The following is a 17084-nucleotide window of genomic DNA, read 5'->3' on the forward strand; positions in this document are numbered from 1 at the left end:
GGGGAGGGTTCAGGAAGGTTTATTCAGCGCAAAGCCCTTTGACACCACTCCTCTGATCAGTCAGAGGTGAGATGCGGGAAACTCAAGGACCCACCAAAGGGCAGGAGGGTAAGAACATGGGGCTGGCGTGCCGCAGCCGGAGATATTTTGAGCCCTGGTGGGGGTAGGAGAGACAGAAGAGAAAGGTAACGTGAAGGAAAAAAGTAAGAAAGGGAACAGAAAGTGGAGGTGGTACGTGCAGTCCATCCCATGGACTCGGGGATGCTCCTGCCCCTGCCTGAGACGCTCTGCCCCAGCTCTGCCCACCAGCCTGCTCCAACTCACCCTCGGCCACGCGGCTGCGTCCAGCCCAGGGACTAAAGCGAGAACCCACCAAGCTCATTTCATCGTGAAGCGCCATCGTGCAAAATGCTAAGCATTATCCTTATTGTGGTGGCCCAAGCCAGGATTAGCCCACCCACATCCCCCAAGGCTGGGAGACCCCTTTCCTTACCCGGGCGGCACGTGTAAACCCCAGTGATGTGGCTCCAGCTCTGCCGCCCGTTGATGAGCAGAGCTCCCGGGTACCTGTTCATCCCCGAGGCATGGCAGGATTACCGGCGCTGCCCTGATCCCCGCGTTTGTTTGACTTGTACCGCGCAGGCTAAGCATGACCCAGGCAAGATGCAGGCCGAGAGCTCCGGTCCTGCCCGACATTAACGGCAGCACACCCCGTGCGCTTCTCGGGTACCAGACACGACGAGGTTGAACTCCTGTCCCCTACCCCACTGCCCAACAACAGGAGAAACAGGGGCACAGTCCCAGGGGTCTGCGCCCTTACGAACACCCGGCACCCGCCCTGGCTCCTCCACCTCCGCATTTCACACCATGATGCCGATCCTGCGGGGCACCTTGCTGTCACCTTCCCCGTCAGTACCAGCCTGCCATTAGCATCCCTTCTCCTGCTCCATTTCAGAAAAGCCCATAATTAACGAGGGCAGGGGACAGCGGAGGGCAAACAGCAGCTCTTCCGAACGGCCTGGGGCTGAGCGCCGTCCCTGTCTGGACCTGCAGCAGAGACAAATGACCCCCGCGTGTATCAAAGCCTCAGAGATGGATGACGGGCTGGAGCAGCCACCAAGGGGCGGCGAGAGTCACGTCCTGCGTCCCCAAGTGCCGTATCACACCTCCACCTCACTCTTGATTTATGATGGATTTTCCTCCCAGTCTGGGGAGGGGGACTCGGGGGGGGCGGGGGCTCAGCCCACGGGACTGGGGACGGCTGACCTTCCCCGCTGTCACATCTCTACCTGAGGCTGTGCTGGGACATGCGGGGAGCTGAACAACACGAAAACCAGCTTGGCCCCTTCTGAGCACACATCTTCCTTCCTCCAGCATCTTCCCTCCTCCAGCAGGCCATGGGCTCAGGGAAAATTCCTCCGGCACCATTAACCTGGGTTAATGGGGCTGCACAAAGGCGAAGCAGGACACCAGCAGGGCCCTTCCCACCCAGGCGCACCCGCAGCCCCTGTCTTCCCTCTTCTCCACTGCCTTTGGTGGGAGGCCACGGCCATTCTCCCACCTGAAAAGCCAAAATTAGTCAGTGTTCAAGCCTGTGAATAGGCACAATGGCTCCAACAGGAGGAACCCAACAGAGCTGGGGCCTCCCAGCTCATTTCCATCTCAATGGGGTGGCTTTTCACCCTGCCCTGTCCCCGTGAGGCCACTGCAGAGGTCCCCAGCAAGAGGCGAAGTCCAAAGCAGGAGTCGTGCTCCCGCTCTTCCCAGCAGAATAGGGGTCACAGGCGGGGACGACAGCCCCCCATTCCGGGGCAGAGAGATACAGAGAGAACACTCAGCAGCTTCGTGCTTCACCAACCAAACCAACCCTGCCGGCCGGGAGGGAAAACCCAGTGAACACCCCCAGCGATGGGCAAGTCCACACACCCCTTTTCCTAACGCAGCCCCCCGGAGCTTTAGAGGGACTCAGTGTCCCCACCAACAATCCCAAAGCATCGCTCTTCTCCCTCGCTCTCCCAGAGCTGCTGAGCCACGGCCACCACTGCCTCACACAGCCCCGCAACAGCCGGGGCAGGACCAGCGACCGCATGCAGGCACAAACCCGCAGGCTCTTGCTTTTTCCTTTCCCAGCCCTATATCCACCCTATTTCCAGGGCGGCAGCCCCTGCCGGGGCACGTCATGGTCTGCAGGGACTGGCTGCGATGGTGATGCTGCTGGTACAGACCCAAGCACACCCCATGGGGCACCTCGAGCCGGCTCAGTGGGCTGCCAAGAGGTATTTTGCCCTCAAACCCCTTTTTCAGGACGATTACAGAAGCCAGCTTCACACCTAGCAGCCCTTTTGAAGACGCAGGGTCTTCAGGATCTGCCTCCAACCCTGCGCCTCCACCGGCTTCTGCAAGGCGCCGCTCCCCAAAAGTCACCTTGGCCCGACACCGGCACATCCCGGCGGCGATGCTGCCGTACCCGTCAGCGGCTCCTCGGCAGCCGGAGCGGGCTGATGGATTGGGGTTAGGCGGCGCGTTGCCTGCGGGCACCCGGCGCCGGAGCCAGGGAGAGGCGAGACGTGCACCGTCAGCGCTTTCGGCAGGGAAGGTTGGAGCAGGGCTGGCTGCTGCCGCTGCTGCTGCCTCCGCGGCTGGCCGGGCGCCAGGCTCCCAGCCCTCGCTCACCTGCCGGCTTTGTGCGGAGAGCAGAGCAGATGGGGAAAAAGGAGGGGGGAAAAGAAAAAAAAAAAGAGGGTTATGGCTTGTGAGTCAAAAAGCCTGGGGGCACGAGGGGTGGAGGGAGCGGGGTTTGGAGGGAGGGAGCCCCCCCGACACCTACTCTGCCTCCCCAAGGCTGTGTGAGCAACGCCGGAGCATCCCTCGGAGAGCCAGGGGCATGGAAATGCTCAGCCCTATCCATCCCGCATGAGGCAGGAGCCCCAGCCCCGGCGGCGTCCCCCTCCAGGAGTCACTCGAGGACGGAGCTGGCAGCTGCCTGCAGCCCCGGCCCCGCTGCCCCGGCCGGTCCCCGAGGCCAACGGTTCACGATGAATTTCTAATTGTTTCCTCCAACAATGAGACATCCTGTTCGGAGCCAGGCGGCTCAACAAAGCCCGACGCAGGGAGCGGGGCCCCTTCCTGCTGAGCAGGAGCGGGGCGATGCCGAGTACTCCCCACCATGAGCAGGGGGACGGGGACAGCTCTGCCACCCCCTCCCCGCCACCCCACACACTTAACACGCCAGCTCTCCAGCCACCACCTTGATTAAAACAGCTTAACGACTCCAGCGAGAGCTCTTGAGGGGGTGGGGAGCCGCCGAGAGGTATTTGATGGATTCACTTTGGCAACCGTCAGCTACCTTGTCATGCCAATAAAATTATTGCCATTGATTGGGGAGAGGCGTGGACGCATGCTCCGAGGAGCGGATCTCCCTCCCGGAGATGGGCGCAGGCGCCCACAGGGGCTGTGTCAACATGGGGAGGGGGCGAGGGGTCCACCAAGGGATGGGATGGGGATGGAGCGGGAGAGGGCAGAGGGAAGAGGCAGGAGGAACAAAAGGCCCTTGTGCCGGGCAGCCAGCTGGGGAGAGGCAGCAACACGGGCAGGAGAGGATTTCCAGGGGCTGCGCTGGGCTTGATGCTCAGGGACTCCTCAAGGGTTGCCGGCTGACACCGCCGAGGCCAGGGCAAGCTTTATGCCCTAAAACTCCCCCCCCCCGCCCCCTCCAAAAAAAAAAATCCCACCAAGGCGCAGGCAGTAAGTAGGGTAGCCGGCAGCAGGGTCACGAGGGGGGCCGAGCCCTCCCAGAGCCGGATTTCACGCGCCGAGACACAAAGGGCCCCTTTTCAGCCCCAGCCGCTTACCCTGAGCACTAAGCCGAGGGCAACGTGAAAGGACCCGCGGGGACGGGACTGGCAGAGCGGGCAGGGAGCCCGACAGCTTCTCCTTCCAGCTCATATGGACCACGATCAGGTCATGCATCATATCCACGAGGCCGACACATGGGGGCTTTTGTGATGGGAAGAGAGCCGGCAGGCAATAGGGAAATTCCCAAAAAGCCCCCAGTCAGCAGCTCCCCGTCCCCGCAGCACCTATTTTCAGGTCATACTGCCCAGACACATCAAGGGTTGTGAACACACTGAAGCATCCTTCTACAAAGCTTTAAGAGGATCCTAGTCCCAGGGGGTGCCTCCACGGGCTGCCAAATCTGGTTCCCCAAAGCACCCCCATCTCCCTGCCCTCGGGAGGGGGGCTGCAGGGGAGCCCCCGGACCCTCCCCAGGACAGGAGAGCAGCACTGCATCCCGTTGCGTAGGGATGGCGATGACCCACTTAGCGTGAAGAGTTTATTTATTGGTATTATTCTTATTATTAAAGTGGAGAAGCCGAAGAAGCCAGACGTGGGGCCAGTTCAGCTGTGCTTTCCGTGGGAGAGAATAAACAAGCCGCAGCAAGTGTGAGCCCGGGGAGGCGGGGGGAGCAGATTCCTGACGGAGACACGTCCTGATGTGTTGGTGCCCGAGGCCAGCCAGTTTCAGGACAGGGCAGGGAGCTGTGGGGATTACGGTGGCGACTGGGCAGTCAGATAATCCTCAAAAAAACCCCAGAGCTCGGCTGGCTGCGAGGGATGTGTAGTCCGACGCTATCCTGGCTGGGATGCCCTGGCTGCGCCGTCCCACGACCATGCCCGCCTTAGGGATCTCTGGTGCCTGGATCCCAGGTGGTGTTCGATGTCTCCCGGGGGGCTGTGGCAGGAGGGACAGCCCGCAGCCCCCTTGCGCCGCAGCAGCCAGGGGACGGCAGCGGGCAGGGAGCCATCGAGCTGCTTGGAAGAAGGAGTTCAGCTCATCCCCCCCCAAAAATAACCAGGCAGCACCCAAAACTGGGTCAACCCACAAGGGTCACACCGGAGCCCAGTGGAGCCCTAGGGCGGTGCCTTGTTTGCATAACGAGGAGCAGATGGTGAGCTAACGAGGTCTCTGGGCTGCACCTCCCAGGATGCTCCAGCTCCGAGGCGCCAGCCCAGCACGGTGCGGTTACTGGGAGGGGGCTGCACCATCAGCACACCCCCTCCAGCACCGCCCTTCTGCCCTCTCTCCGTACAACACTTCAAGCACACCCAAAATCGGGTCGTTGGTGGGCACAGGAGGTGACTACGGTTAAGAGGTGACTACGGGTCCAGCCTCAAACGCATGACTGAGCGCTCCCATTGCAGTTACACACGCGGCTTTCTGTCCACCCGAAAAATTGGAAAGACAACCTGGGAAAACGACAACCGCCCAATACAAAGATTGTCAAGCGAGGACGGGTGGTTTACAGGAAAAACCCAGGCATTAGGAAGCAAGCCACCCTTCCCTTGCGCAAATATCCCCTGGATATCCCCGCTGCAGCATGCTCATGGCTCACGTCCCCATGTCACTTCCCCATCTGCAGCACCCTCAGACCGCAGGGTGCACGGCCGGGTCCCCGACGCACCGGTTTGGGAAGTGGCTCCCTGCCAGCATGAGAAGTCATCCCTGCACTGCTCACCCAGCGGCAGGAATTCCCCAACCGTCCCAATCCCATGACTGCTGGCAGGGAAGAGAGCGAGCACGCGGGGCCCGAGGGCTTTCCAAGCCTGGCCTCTCCACAGAACTCGGGGCCAGCCAAAAGATAACCGCCTGCCTGGTAACCCAGCGGGGACCAGCCGAGAGCGGGCTGCCGCGGGCTTCGCTGCTGCGACCCGCTGAGCATCCTGTATCTCCACCCCTGCCACTGCCTCCCCATCCCAGCCACTGCCTCCCCATCCCAGCCACTGCCTCCCCATCCCAGCCCGCAGCCAGTTCTGCGCATCCGACATTGCTTGCGATATCCTCACGCGCGCACGCACATGCACACACCCCCCCGAAATTAGGGTCCCCCTGCAGCTGCGGCAGCAGCAGGTGCTGCCCAGCACCCCGGCCTCACGGCGGCAACTGTTGGCGGCAGGGCCGGGGAGAGGCTGCCGGGCAGACAGAGGCTCGCGTGGCTTTTTTTTTTTGGGGGGGGGGGGGGGGGGGGACGACAAAGGCAGGCTCTGTCTGCACGCAACAGCCTGGACAAATGCTGGGCACGGGAGCTGCCATCCAAGGAAAATCCAGACGCGGCAGTGACTCTGCCCTGACCTTACCCCGGCCCAGATGGCGAGATGGGTGCCCCCTCGGCAGAGCGGCCTCCATGACAGGGCTCCCGGGGATGGGGAGGGGAGCTCCCAGCTGTCGGCCCAGCCTTCCCTGCCCAAAGGAGATGCCGGGGGGTTCCAGCAAGGGCAGGGGCGAGGGGCAGGAGGGCAGAGACGCCACCAGGCTGCACCAAGCCTAACAGAGGCGCTTGCCAAGGGGACGGGGGAAAACACGGATGGCTCGAAAGCAGAGGGACTGCAACCTCTGCCGGGGGATGCGCCCCTCCTGCACCCTCTGCCTGGGGGAGACGCCTTGGCCGTGCTCTGCTGTATACCCCAGGCATCCCCTGCCCTGGATGGGCACACATCAGCACCACTCGGGGACAGGTCAGCAGCCCCCGTCTCACAATCCCCAGGTAGGGGGGAGGCTCTCCCTTCCCTCCAGCCCTGCCGGCAGACAGGCAGCAGGATCGGGTAGCTGCTGAGGCAGCGCTTTGCCGGGCCAGCAAGGCAGGGGCTGCTGCAGACAGGCTGGGCTGCCCACCCCAAGGTCACAGCAGGGGACGAGGCGGGGACCCAGCATCGCAGGGCTCGGCGCCCGCAAAGTGCTCCCCCATGGTCACCGGAGAGCTCTGCCACCCCAGTGCTCCAGGCAGGACGAGCCTATGAAACCCACCAGGAGTCCCGGCGCTGGGACAGGATTGAGACCCACCCCGTCAACCCCCATGGAGCTCCTGCTCTGTGTCCTCGTGCCCTGCAGGGCCAGAGAGCCAGACCAGCACTTTGGGGCACCGAGTTTAGAAACCAGCAAAAAGAAAGCTGGGGAAAGCCCTGCCGAAGAGGACGATGCTCAAACCACAAGGAGGTTTGCCGAAGAGGACAATGCTTGTAGGATGCAGCCCGCACCCTGGCCAGGCAACCCCCCTTAGATCGCCACTTGCAAATGGCTCTGAAGGTGCAAGGACCAGAGAAAAACTGAAAAGAAGGAAGAAGAGGAAAAAACAAATCTGCCATGTAAAAACAAACTGCCAGCCTCTCTAGATAAATAAGGAACTAGAGGTGTAACACTGTCCCCATGGCTTTGTGAACCCTCCTCCCACACGCTCCTTTCTTCCCATCCGCATTTAAAACCTCCCATCTGGAGCCCAGCGGCAGGAGAAACCGCCAGCAACGTGACACCGGTCCCTCTGGATCCCTCATCGATCCGGAAGGGAGGACGAGCTGCCTCCGTCAGCTCCCCGCAGCCCCACTCAGCCCTGGCGCCGCCATGCCCACCCCCACTGAGGACCACAGAAAGGCAAGCAGAGGATGTGGGGCTGGAAAGGACCACCAGCATCCTGCCCCCACCTCCACACATGCTGCCCGTGTCCCCCCTGCCCCTAAACATGCTGCTAACAGGCAGGGCTGCAGGCAGGTCAGGGGTCCAAGGGGAACACGGGCAGGGCTAGCGGAATATATGGAGACTACTGCCCACAACAGCACCCTGCTCCTGATTCCTGCCAGGGAAGCCACCATGCATCCTCCAAAGCACCCTGCCCAGCACAGATCAAGAGAAGCAGGAAAAATGCAGGGTGCTGTACCCAGGACGGGGCGCTGGAGCACCTCACAAGTCACAGAGCAACAGGCCGGACCCCCTGGCCAAGCCCTGGTCCTCCTGCCCCTGACAAGGACCATACCAGGACCTTCCCTAGCTAAGGATGCAGTTAATGCAAGCTGTGTTTATACAGGGCATGTACAGCTGTAATTATAGGCACGATGTTATGATAACAGGAAATCCGTGCCCTGTGGAGATGCAGGGAGAGAAAGGCATGCACGGAGCTATTTGCTAATTGCCACCAACAAGCAGCCTTTTGTGCGATGGCGGGGTACAGGAAGAGAAGCCTCCCCCACGCCGGGCTGGAGCCACCAGCACCCACCTCCACCCACCCTGTCCAGGTCAATGGCAAAGCCATACGGACACGGACAGACAGAGCCCACCCTATGGCAGCTACAGGGCAAACCCACCTGCCCTGAGGCACAACGGGACAGGCTCTGATCCACCAGTGGACAGGACTCAACTTCCCTAGGCTATAACCCTTCCAAAAGACAGAGGTTTTGTAAATTTGATGGGCAGAGAGGAGCAAGGGGAAATTGCCCCTCACTGGCCCTTTGCACCTTACCCCCAGTACATCAAGTCATGCTACGAGAGGCACAGCCAAAGGGCTGGCGAGGCGAGCGGTCATCCCTCCCCATCAGCATCACTGAGAGCTTTCCTACCTTTTTGATCTTCCCGCTCCGCGTGCCCGCAAAGACGACCGTTTGTCCTCTGTAGTCGTAGGCAGCCACCGAGGTCATCCCATCCTCCTTATCCACGAAGAGCGGGGTCCCCTCGATGGTGACGGTCCCGCCCAGCGGCTGGTTAAAATCCTGGCCACAGAAATTGTCGTCGATCTGCAGCGGCTGTTGGAGGCAAACAGAGGAGAGATGAGCTTTTTGACAATGTCTCAACACGCTGGACCTCCCAGATGGCCATCGGCCATCTCCCACCTCCACCCCATCAGCTACAGCAGCTTTGGCAGCACCATCCCTTGCCCCTCCTGTCCCAGCCATCCCACCTCACCAGCCGAGGGAAGGGATGAGCTGATGCTTCCCTAAAATTCCCTACGCGCTGATGTAAGGCAGTTGGGACACATCCAAGGCATGCAGCCCCTCTCTGCATCTGAGCGAGCTCTGCAGATGAGGACCAAGGCACTCAGTCCTCTGCATCTTACACAGCGGCACTCACAAACCCAGCGGGAGCCAGCGCAGCATCCCTGCTCCCCCTCCATCCCCGCCGCTGCCATCTCAGGCACGTGGGATGCCGGCACGAGCTCCTCGGCGCAAAAACCCCCCCCTCTCTCCTCCTCACCCCGGCGCTAGCTTCAAAAAGAAAACGGTTTGGCAGTAAGGCAGGAGGGGCTGAATCCTGCGCCCCAGCCTTCCCCCAGAGACAGAACACTTCCCAGCCAAGGCCGTGCCAAGACAAACAGGTCAGGGCTCCTGAAAGAGCCTCACTTCACATAGCAGAGCCTCCAGCAAACACGCTACCCACCTGCCAGCCCTGCTCCTCCTCCCGCAGGAACGTCTTTGGGAAATCCCCGCATTTTTTTCGTGTTGCATTGCCCCAGACAAGGCGCCTGGCTCAACCAGCTGCCTCCTCGGTTCAGCGCTCGCCCACGGGCCTGGGAGAAGCTTTTGCAAGCTCTTGCCTGCACCCGTGGGCAAGGAAAAGCCAGAGGGATGTCCCCTGTGAGAGCCAGGATGCAGGTGGGGGAGCGGGACCAGGACAAGCTCCGCAGCACTCGCCCCCTCCACCGAGCATCCTCGCCACACCGCCCTGACCTGCTGGGCAGAACAACACACCCTGCCCGTGGGTACCCAGCCTGGGGGGCACCCGGGCCTCATGGAGGTCCCATTGGCCTGATGGCCATGCACAGCACCAGCAAAATCCACCTCCAGCAGCCCCCAGCCCGTCCCAAGCAGCGAGGCACTCCAAACAAATCCCCGGGGTGGCAGCAAGCCTGGGTGCAGGAGGTTAGGGCGGCAGGGCAGGCACAGCCACAGGGACACAGCCAGCTCCGGCCACGGGATTCTTCCACTCCACGAGGCTCCTTATGTAACTTTGAATTTAAAGGGGAGAGAGGTTTTTTGGCAAGCGGCGGCCTCCAAATGCATGCCAGTCCCCAAGGGGTTTTAAATCCGTGCAGCATGTGCACGGAGCATATGGGAAAACACCGAGCTCCCGCGCTCCACGTACACAAGGGCTCCACGATTCCCACTCTGCTGCCTGGGAAGCGAGGGTCAGCCCGCAGCGGCTCCCACCAGCAACCCACAGTCACCTGCGGGGAGGAGGGAAAACTCAGCGCTTTTCCGCGCCCCGGCACAATGCATCTGCAGCCACAACGGCTTCAGCCTCCTGCAGCCACGGCGAGGCGGCTCGCCCTCCTCGCAGTGCCACCACACCGGCCCCACGGCCAGCGGTCCTGCTCCCGGCTGCAGCCGGGACTCAGCGCCGTGCCAGCCTTCCAGCGGGGGAGAACTGGGAATTACGCCAGTCGGTCACGTTTGGCCTCCCCCATCGGTCTGGGGATGCTGGGCTGCGTCCTCAGTTTTTGCGGGGCGCCTGAGTTAATCTACAGTCAAAGATCGACTCCCTTCCCCGCCTGACCTTTGCTCGTCCTTCCCTAAACTGGGGAAACTCCTACAGCCAGGCCTGAGAGATGCGGGGATCCCCAAGACAGGAACATGAGGCACCACGCGCCTCTGCAACCACAGGGAAAGCGGGGAAGAAGAATTAGGACCTCTCCACCCGTCCCCCGAATCCCAGCTTTGCAAGCGCCCTCTCCTATCCATCAGCCAGCACACGCACTCAGCATCCTCCTCTGCATCACCAGGCTGGGCGTTTTCAAACAGCAGATCTGAGAAAATTATCTTCCTGACCACGGAGCGAGACGGCAGTGATGCTCCAACCGATACCCAGTGCCCATCCGGATACCCGGGATCCTTCAGCCACTTTGCTGGGGAAAAAACACCCTGTCCCGGCCAGCCCCTCTGCCTTGGTAAAGCATCCCAGCACCTTCCACCCGGCCGCCAGCAATAGCAGAGGGGTTAAGGGCAATGCCGTGAAGGTATTTAAGCCCTGGCAGCCCCTGGGTGCAGTTTCTGCTCTCTCGGCTCTCAATCTGCAGCTTCCCCAACCCCTCGGCTGCTGAATATGCAAGAGGAGAGATGTTTACGGTGTTTACTCCTCTCTGCTTTGTCTCAACAAACTCTCTGGGAAACGACAAATACAGCTGCGCTCCGGGACCAGGAGGAGCGCCCGCTGCCGTGATGCCGACACCACCTCGATAAATAATTACGCCAACAATTAGCTCATTAACAGCAAACTGCCTCGTTAGGAGGGGCGCAGACAGGCAGCACGGCGAGGTCGGGCCAAGGGCGGTGGTACGGGGGTTATGGCACCAAGCGGCATCCCTGGCGGATGCGGGCTGCAGGGAGAGGCGAGGCGGAGGGATGGAGGGACAGAAGGACAGCTGTCCCCTGGCCGGTGCCGGCAGGGACCGACATGCACCGTGGCACACGAGGGCCAGTGACCTTGCAGCGTTTCAGCGTGCGGATGCTGGGATCTGCAGGAGGCATCGAGCTCTGCCCGCTCTCCCATTTGCACGGACCATGGCCTCAGCACATTGCAAGGGGGAGGGTGTAGTTTGTTTTGGGGGTTTGGAGGTATTTTTTGTCCCTTTTTTTTTTCCCCCCCCTCTCCTGTTTTTCTTTCAGTTCTTTCCCTTTGGCACCCCTCTGCGCTGCCCCTGGCCCCCACCTGCATGACATTGCAGCCTTCTCCTCCCTCCCACCGCTAACCCGCCTCCCCAAAAGAGGGTCAGGAAGCTCAGATTTCCCAGGAGAAGCGGCCTGCCAGAGGCGGGGGGAAAGCGGACCCACAGCACCGAGCGAGCGGGAGCAGGCGTCTCCTTGACATGCCTTGTCTCATTGCCTCCCTTCAAGCCCACTTACGAAAGCAATGAGGGAGCAGACAGCAGAAGCAAGGCTCGCACCACTCAGCATTATTAATTAGCCTGTAATTCGCCAGTTAACACCATTACAGGCACACCCCGTCCCCTTGTGCACCCCAGGGGCTGCGATGGAGGATGTGGGGGACGCGAAGAGGCAGGGAGGAGGTTGCAGGAGGCAGGTACCAAGTGCCAGGCCGGGATGCCAGCCTTTTTGCACGTTAATCGCTGCCCAGGAATAATCCCAGTGTGGTACAGTTCATTAACACATGCATTTCTCTGACTGCCCCAGGGAAGGATTTGGCTTCTCCTGGCCCAGTTTGGGCCAGTTTGTCACCAGCCATTGCTCTGTGCCAGCCAGCTGGGCAGCAAGCCCCACCAAGGACTCAAACCTCATTTTCTCCCTGGGGGAGCCCAGGGAAAGCTGCTGCCCAGGTCCTGCCGGCTCCGGGCACTGGCTTTGCCTGCATTGCCAGCCCCGGGATCAGGGACTCGGGGAAGCCCGAATCGCTCCCTCCTGTAACATCTCCACTCCAGCTCCAACCCACCACCCTTTCCCAGTCATGCTACATCAGACCCTCGTCCCCCCGCTTTGGGGACAGGAGCACTGGGCAGATGTGCTGAGAACATCTGGCTGTGGGCACACAGACCTCCAGTCCCTGCGCTGTGCCGGGGAAGCAAAGAGCCGGGCTACACAACACCGAGCATCTCTTCAGTGAAACACAACGAGCAGCAAAACCTCTGGACGGGCTCAGGAGCAATTTGGGCAGCGGGGATGGCAGAGGGGAATGGACCAGATGGTTCCTCAAGGTGCCTTTGCTGCTTGTGCAAGTCCATGCTCAGGTCTGAAGGTACCAGCTTGAAGGGTCTCGTTCCTGAGCCAGCTCCACTCCCCTTCCCACTGCCGGACCACTGGATCCCAGAAGGGGAGAGAGAAATCAGGGGACTGGAATTTGCTCTGCTCACCAGCACCGGGGAGGAACCGCTAACATCTCGGGAGCTGGCTGCCAAGCCTGGCGGCCTCTCCTCCTGGCTCCGACACCAGCTCCAGAGAATTGGATCCCTTGTCCCTGCGCTGCTCAAGGTCTGGGACCCGGAACCGGCAAAGCTTCCTCCAGCATGGACCAGCCTCAGCCCCTTGCTATCACAAAGGAGTGGAGCGAGAGACCTCCTGGGATATTTTCCATACGGATGGGGTGCAGATCCCAAGCAACTACTGACTTGAGCAATTACATTCTGCCTCCTTAAAAATAATAATAATAAAAAAAAACAACAAAACAACATGCCCTTCATTTTCTGGCCAGCCCTCACCACTGAGACATCCGTCACCGCCACGACCCACCCCAGAGGTGGCTGCATTTTATTAGGGGCGCGGAGATTCCTGCCAGAAAGAGGTTACATGCTCCGCGGGGTCTGGTTTGGCTTGCGCCCAGCACAGCGAGGGGCCGAGGGCTTGACTCGCAATCCAGTCGTGCCTTTCCAGGCTCTTCTCAGCAGCTGGAGAAGGACAAGGACAGAAAACACCACCTGGCTCCCCTGGGGGAGAGCAGCACCCCCCAACCCAACCCACTGGAAAGCAGGAGACACCCCATCGTGGCACGCGTCCTTCCACCCCGCCAGAGCCGTCTCTGCAGGACCCAAAGGACACCTTGAGATCCACCTACTCATGCAGGACAGCCACCAGGTAGCGATCCCAGGACCTTCCTAGCATGAACCCCCCCGCCAAGGGGTTAGAGCCCCCTCCCCAAACCCAGGGGGCACGGTGCTGCTGTGGGGCGCTGGGGGAGGCAAGCCAGGAGCGCAGGAGAAGGCAGCGAGCATCGCCGCCGCCGGAGCCAGCAGCTGCGCGACCCAACAGGCAGCAGTGTAACGATTTCATCATTTTCCAGCAAAATTGAATTAGTTCAAAGCCAAAATCTGATTTGCGAGCCCAGCGCTCTTGACAGCAAACCCTTTACTTTGTCAGGCAGCTGTTAGCTGTCTCCTCCGGAGCTGCGGGGAGGATGGTGGGAGGGTAGGCAGGGCTGCTCCGCAGGGACCCCTCTCACCTGCCTGCACCACCAGGCACCCAAAACCCTGCTCAGGCAAGGCTGGGGGGCTTGGTGATGGGTGCTGAGGACCAGCAGGGGGGCTGAAGGGCGGTGGGCAATAGCAGGGCTGTCGGGACCTCCACCAGACCCTCTCAAACACACACACCGGCACCCCAAACCCCGTCTCTGCCACGTATCTGACCCTGCCTGGGGACTACCCAGCCCAGCTTGGTGATGCCCAGTGTAAGACCTCCCTGTCACCCAGAGCCACAGCCGCCCTGTGGCCACTCGTGGTTTATAATGTTGCCTGGGAAAAAAATCCAGCAATAATAATAGTTTAGCTGAAAAACAAACCCAGAGAGCCAAGCGGGGAGGTCCTCTGCTCCCCGCCACTCATAGGCCCCCCACAGAGCAGCTGAGCCATGAGCAGGGGCCAGAGGTGCCCACGTGAGCACAGGGCAGGAGGACACATCTCTGGGGACAGAAGGGAGCTACTCACTCAGCTCTGGGATGCCAGCACTCGCCTCCTGCACCTCAAGACGACAGTTTATACTGGCCACGCTCAAAACCCACCTCGCTGACGGTGCCTTGTGCCCTCCGTCTTCCTCTCCAGCACCCCATGGAGAAGACACGGTCCCTTCACGTTGAGCATCTGACCAACTTCTACTGGGACGGCCAACGTCCCCTCCTCCCTCCATCAGCTCTACGCTCCCTGTCCCCCACATCCTACTGCCCCAACACCTCCTTGGCCACCACCAAGCCCCAGGTGACACAACACTCACAAATTCACGCGTGCCATCTGCAAGGGACTCCCCAGCGAAGCTGCAGCAGATGCCCTGAAGACTGAGCATTCTGCCCTCTCAGGACAACTCACCGACAATCCCCAAATCCACTGGGCACAGGCACCAGAAGCAGGCCCCTGCATGGACACAGGGGCCCTTGCTTGGGGCTCTCTGCGGGCACTGATGAAACCCAAACCCAGATGGCAACCTCACAATGAAGCAATGATCTCCACAAGGAATGGTACCGAGCAAGCCAAGCGCCCAGCCCTAGCAGCGCCAGTCCCCCTACCGGGAAAACATGGCTCAGGTCAGGTCACCAGCAAGAGTCTGGCCAGAGAGGGCACCACCAGGAGCCAGAAACAGCCTGGCTTGGGTAGAGACAAGCAGGAACTTACCGAGTTGATGCAGCCCAGCTCCTTATTCAAGAGCCAGGGCAGCGAGAGTTTCCCTTCCCCTCTGTAGCACGACTGGATACGCTCCTTGATCTTATCCTTGATCTTCTTCAACGTGAAGAGGCAGAGCACAGACTCCTTGGGAGGCTTAACCCTGTTTTTCTGGCCCTGGGAGAAGATGGTGAAGAGGATATCCTCCCTCTCCGAGATGCCCAGGTACTTGGCCAAAGCCTTGCCAGGCTTGGTCAGGTAGGCGTCCTGGATCAGGCGGTATTCAATGCCGTCCTGCACACATCCGATGGGGAACTCCACGTAGGAGTAGAACTTGGGGTCATCCACACAGAGGCGGACAATCTTGGAGGTGAAAAACTGCTCCCCAGTGGAGTCAGGCGAGGTGAGCTGGGTGTCCAGCTGCAGGGTCAGGTAGTAAACAAACTGCTCGCTGCTGAAGCTGTAGATGTAGTAGATGTCGAAGGTGGGGAACTTGGAGAGTGTATCCGAGGGGATCTTGAGCTGGGAGGAAACAAACTCGTCCTGGTAGACAAAGCCAAACATCTCCGCATTCTCCTCGTTGGCCATCAGCTTGCGGCTGGAGAGCGTGGGGAAGTACTCCGACTTCCCATCAATGGGCGTCCCAATGAAGAGCTTGTTCTGCCCATTCAGCACCTCGATGATGACCCCAGACATGGTGCCTGACTCGTTGACGCTGGAGAGGTAGTGCTCCTTGCGGTGGTGGGGCTCACCCAACTTGAAGAGGTCGTCCAGCCGCAGGAACTGGCAAATACCCTGGGAGGCACTGCCACAGGCAATCAGCCGGTTCCCCGAGTAGTCCACCAGCAGCAGTTTGTTCACATTGTTGGTGGTGACCAGCCCATGCGGGCAGGACTGAACACTGGGCGGAGGGTAACACTTCTCATTGTCCTCCACGGGCCCCGTCACATGAGTCCGCAGGAGCGTGAGGTTATTGGAGAGCTTGTAGATCCGATTGACAGCCCCCACGTAGACCTCCCCGGTTTTGTTGTGGACCACCAAGTGTGTCAAGCTCCAGTCTGTAACCGGGAAAGTCCTAAAGGGAGACTTGGGGCTGCCTTCCGCCAGCGGTAGCCAGGTGCTCCCCAAGAGCAGCAAGGTCCAAATGTTGATGGACAAATGGTGCTTGAGCCAAAGGAGCCACATTGCAGCAGCCTCACATCCAGCCAAGGCCATGCCCAAACCCAGCCACAAAATAAATAGAAACAAACCCAAACTAAAGGGAAAAGGGAGGGAGGAGGAGCTAATGGGACACAGTCTCCTCTGCTTCTGCTGCGCTCGGCATTCAGGGCATCGTGGGCACGGCCAGTCTGGTCAGCCCTAGAGGGAAAAAGACAAGAAGAGCAGGGTTAGGAGCCTTTCCTGCAGGGTGTCAAGCCTGTTCCACCCCACCCAGCAGAGACTCGGCTGCTTCACGCTCTTCTAGCAGGCAGCCTAACAAAACGCCCCACACCACCCACCTCCTGCCCCAGAGGAAGACACGTCCCCAGTGCGGGGACCAAGTGAGCCTGCGACATGCTAAGGACAAACAGCCCCACCTGGTCGCACACAGCACATCCCAAACAAGGAACTGCCATGTGCTTTGTCTCCCCATCCCAGCCTGAACCACCATCCAGCAGCCCCCTCCAAGGGGCATCACCCAGCCCTCGCGCCCACCCAGGGCCCCTCAGGAAGAGCAGCAGCCACCTGAGCGTGCCTGCAGCCGCTGGCTGGACCCAACCAGCACATCCCTGGCAGCCAGCAGCCTTGCAACACGCTCCGGTACATCTACTGCATACCAACGCTTTGGCTGGCCTCAACCTGCTTTTAACACCACCGGCAGCACCAAAGCGTTAGCCGGGGATGGCTGCTAACAAGCCATGAGAGGAGCCCCCTGGCCTGCTGCCCCTGCCCCGCTCCACCACGGCACTGGGAGTGGATGCAAAAACACAGTGTGCAAAAAACACAGCCCGAGCCCCTAGAGAGAGGAGGACCTTCTAAAGGAGCTGGGAGAGCCGAGACCCTGGCATGCTGCCGGCCATCCCTGCCACCTGCCTGCCTGACAAAGCCCAGGAGGGCCGTGGGCAGGAGGAGTCGGGGGGAGCAAGCGGGCACGGCAAGGAGAAGCACGTCCTTCTGGCATTTATATGCATTAAGAAGCGCAGGGCCAGCCATCAGGCAGTTGGCTTGAGAGGCTCCGGAGGGACGAGGGGGCAC

At 60.6% G+C, this 17084-nt stretch overlaps 1 protein-coding gene across 3 annotated transcripts in view; it reads right to left on the minus strand.

Moving 5' to 3' along the window:
• The window catches only part of PLXNA1 (plexin A1), a 126377-nt gene that overhangs the window by 95445 nt on the left and 13848 nt on the right, over window positions 1-17084 (minus strand). For all 3 annotated transcript variants that reach the window (XM_063347675.1, XM_063347676.1, XM_063347677.1), the window contains exons 2-3: window positions 14862-16208; window positions 8383-8565 (exon numbers count right to left, since the gene is read on the minus strand). In XM_063347675.1, the coding sequence (XP_063203745.1) occupies window positions 8383-8565; window positions 14862-16064 (1386 nt within the window). In that variant the 5' untranslated portion in view covers window positions 16065-16208. The remainder of the gene's footprint in view (window positions 1-8382; window positions 8566-14861; window positions 16209-17084) is intronic.

This window comes from Chroicocephalus ridibundus, chromosome 10, assembly GCF_963924245.1.
Source record: "Chroicocephalus ridibundus chromosome 10, bChrRid1.1, whole genome shotgun sequence".
Taxonomy (NCBI): Eukaryota; Metazoa; Chordata; class Aves; order Charadriiformes; family Laridae; genus Chroicocephalus; species Chroicocephalus ridibundus.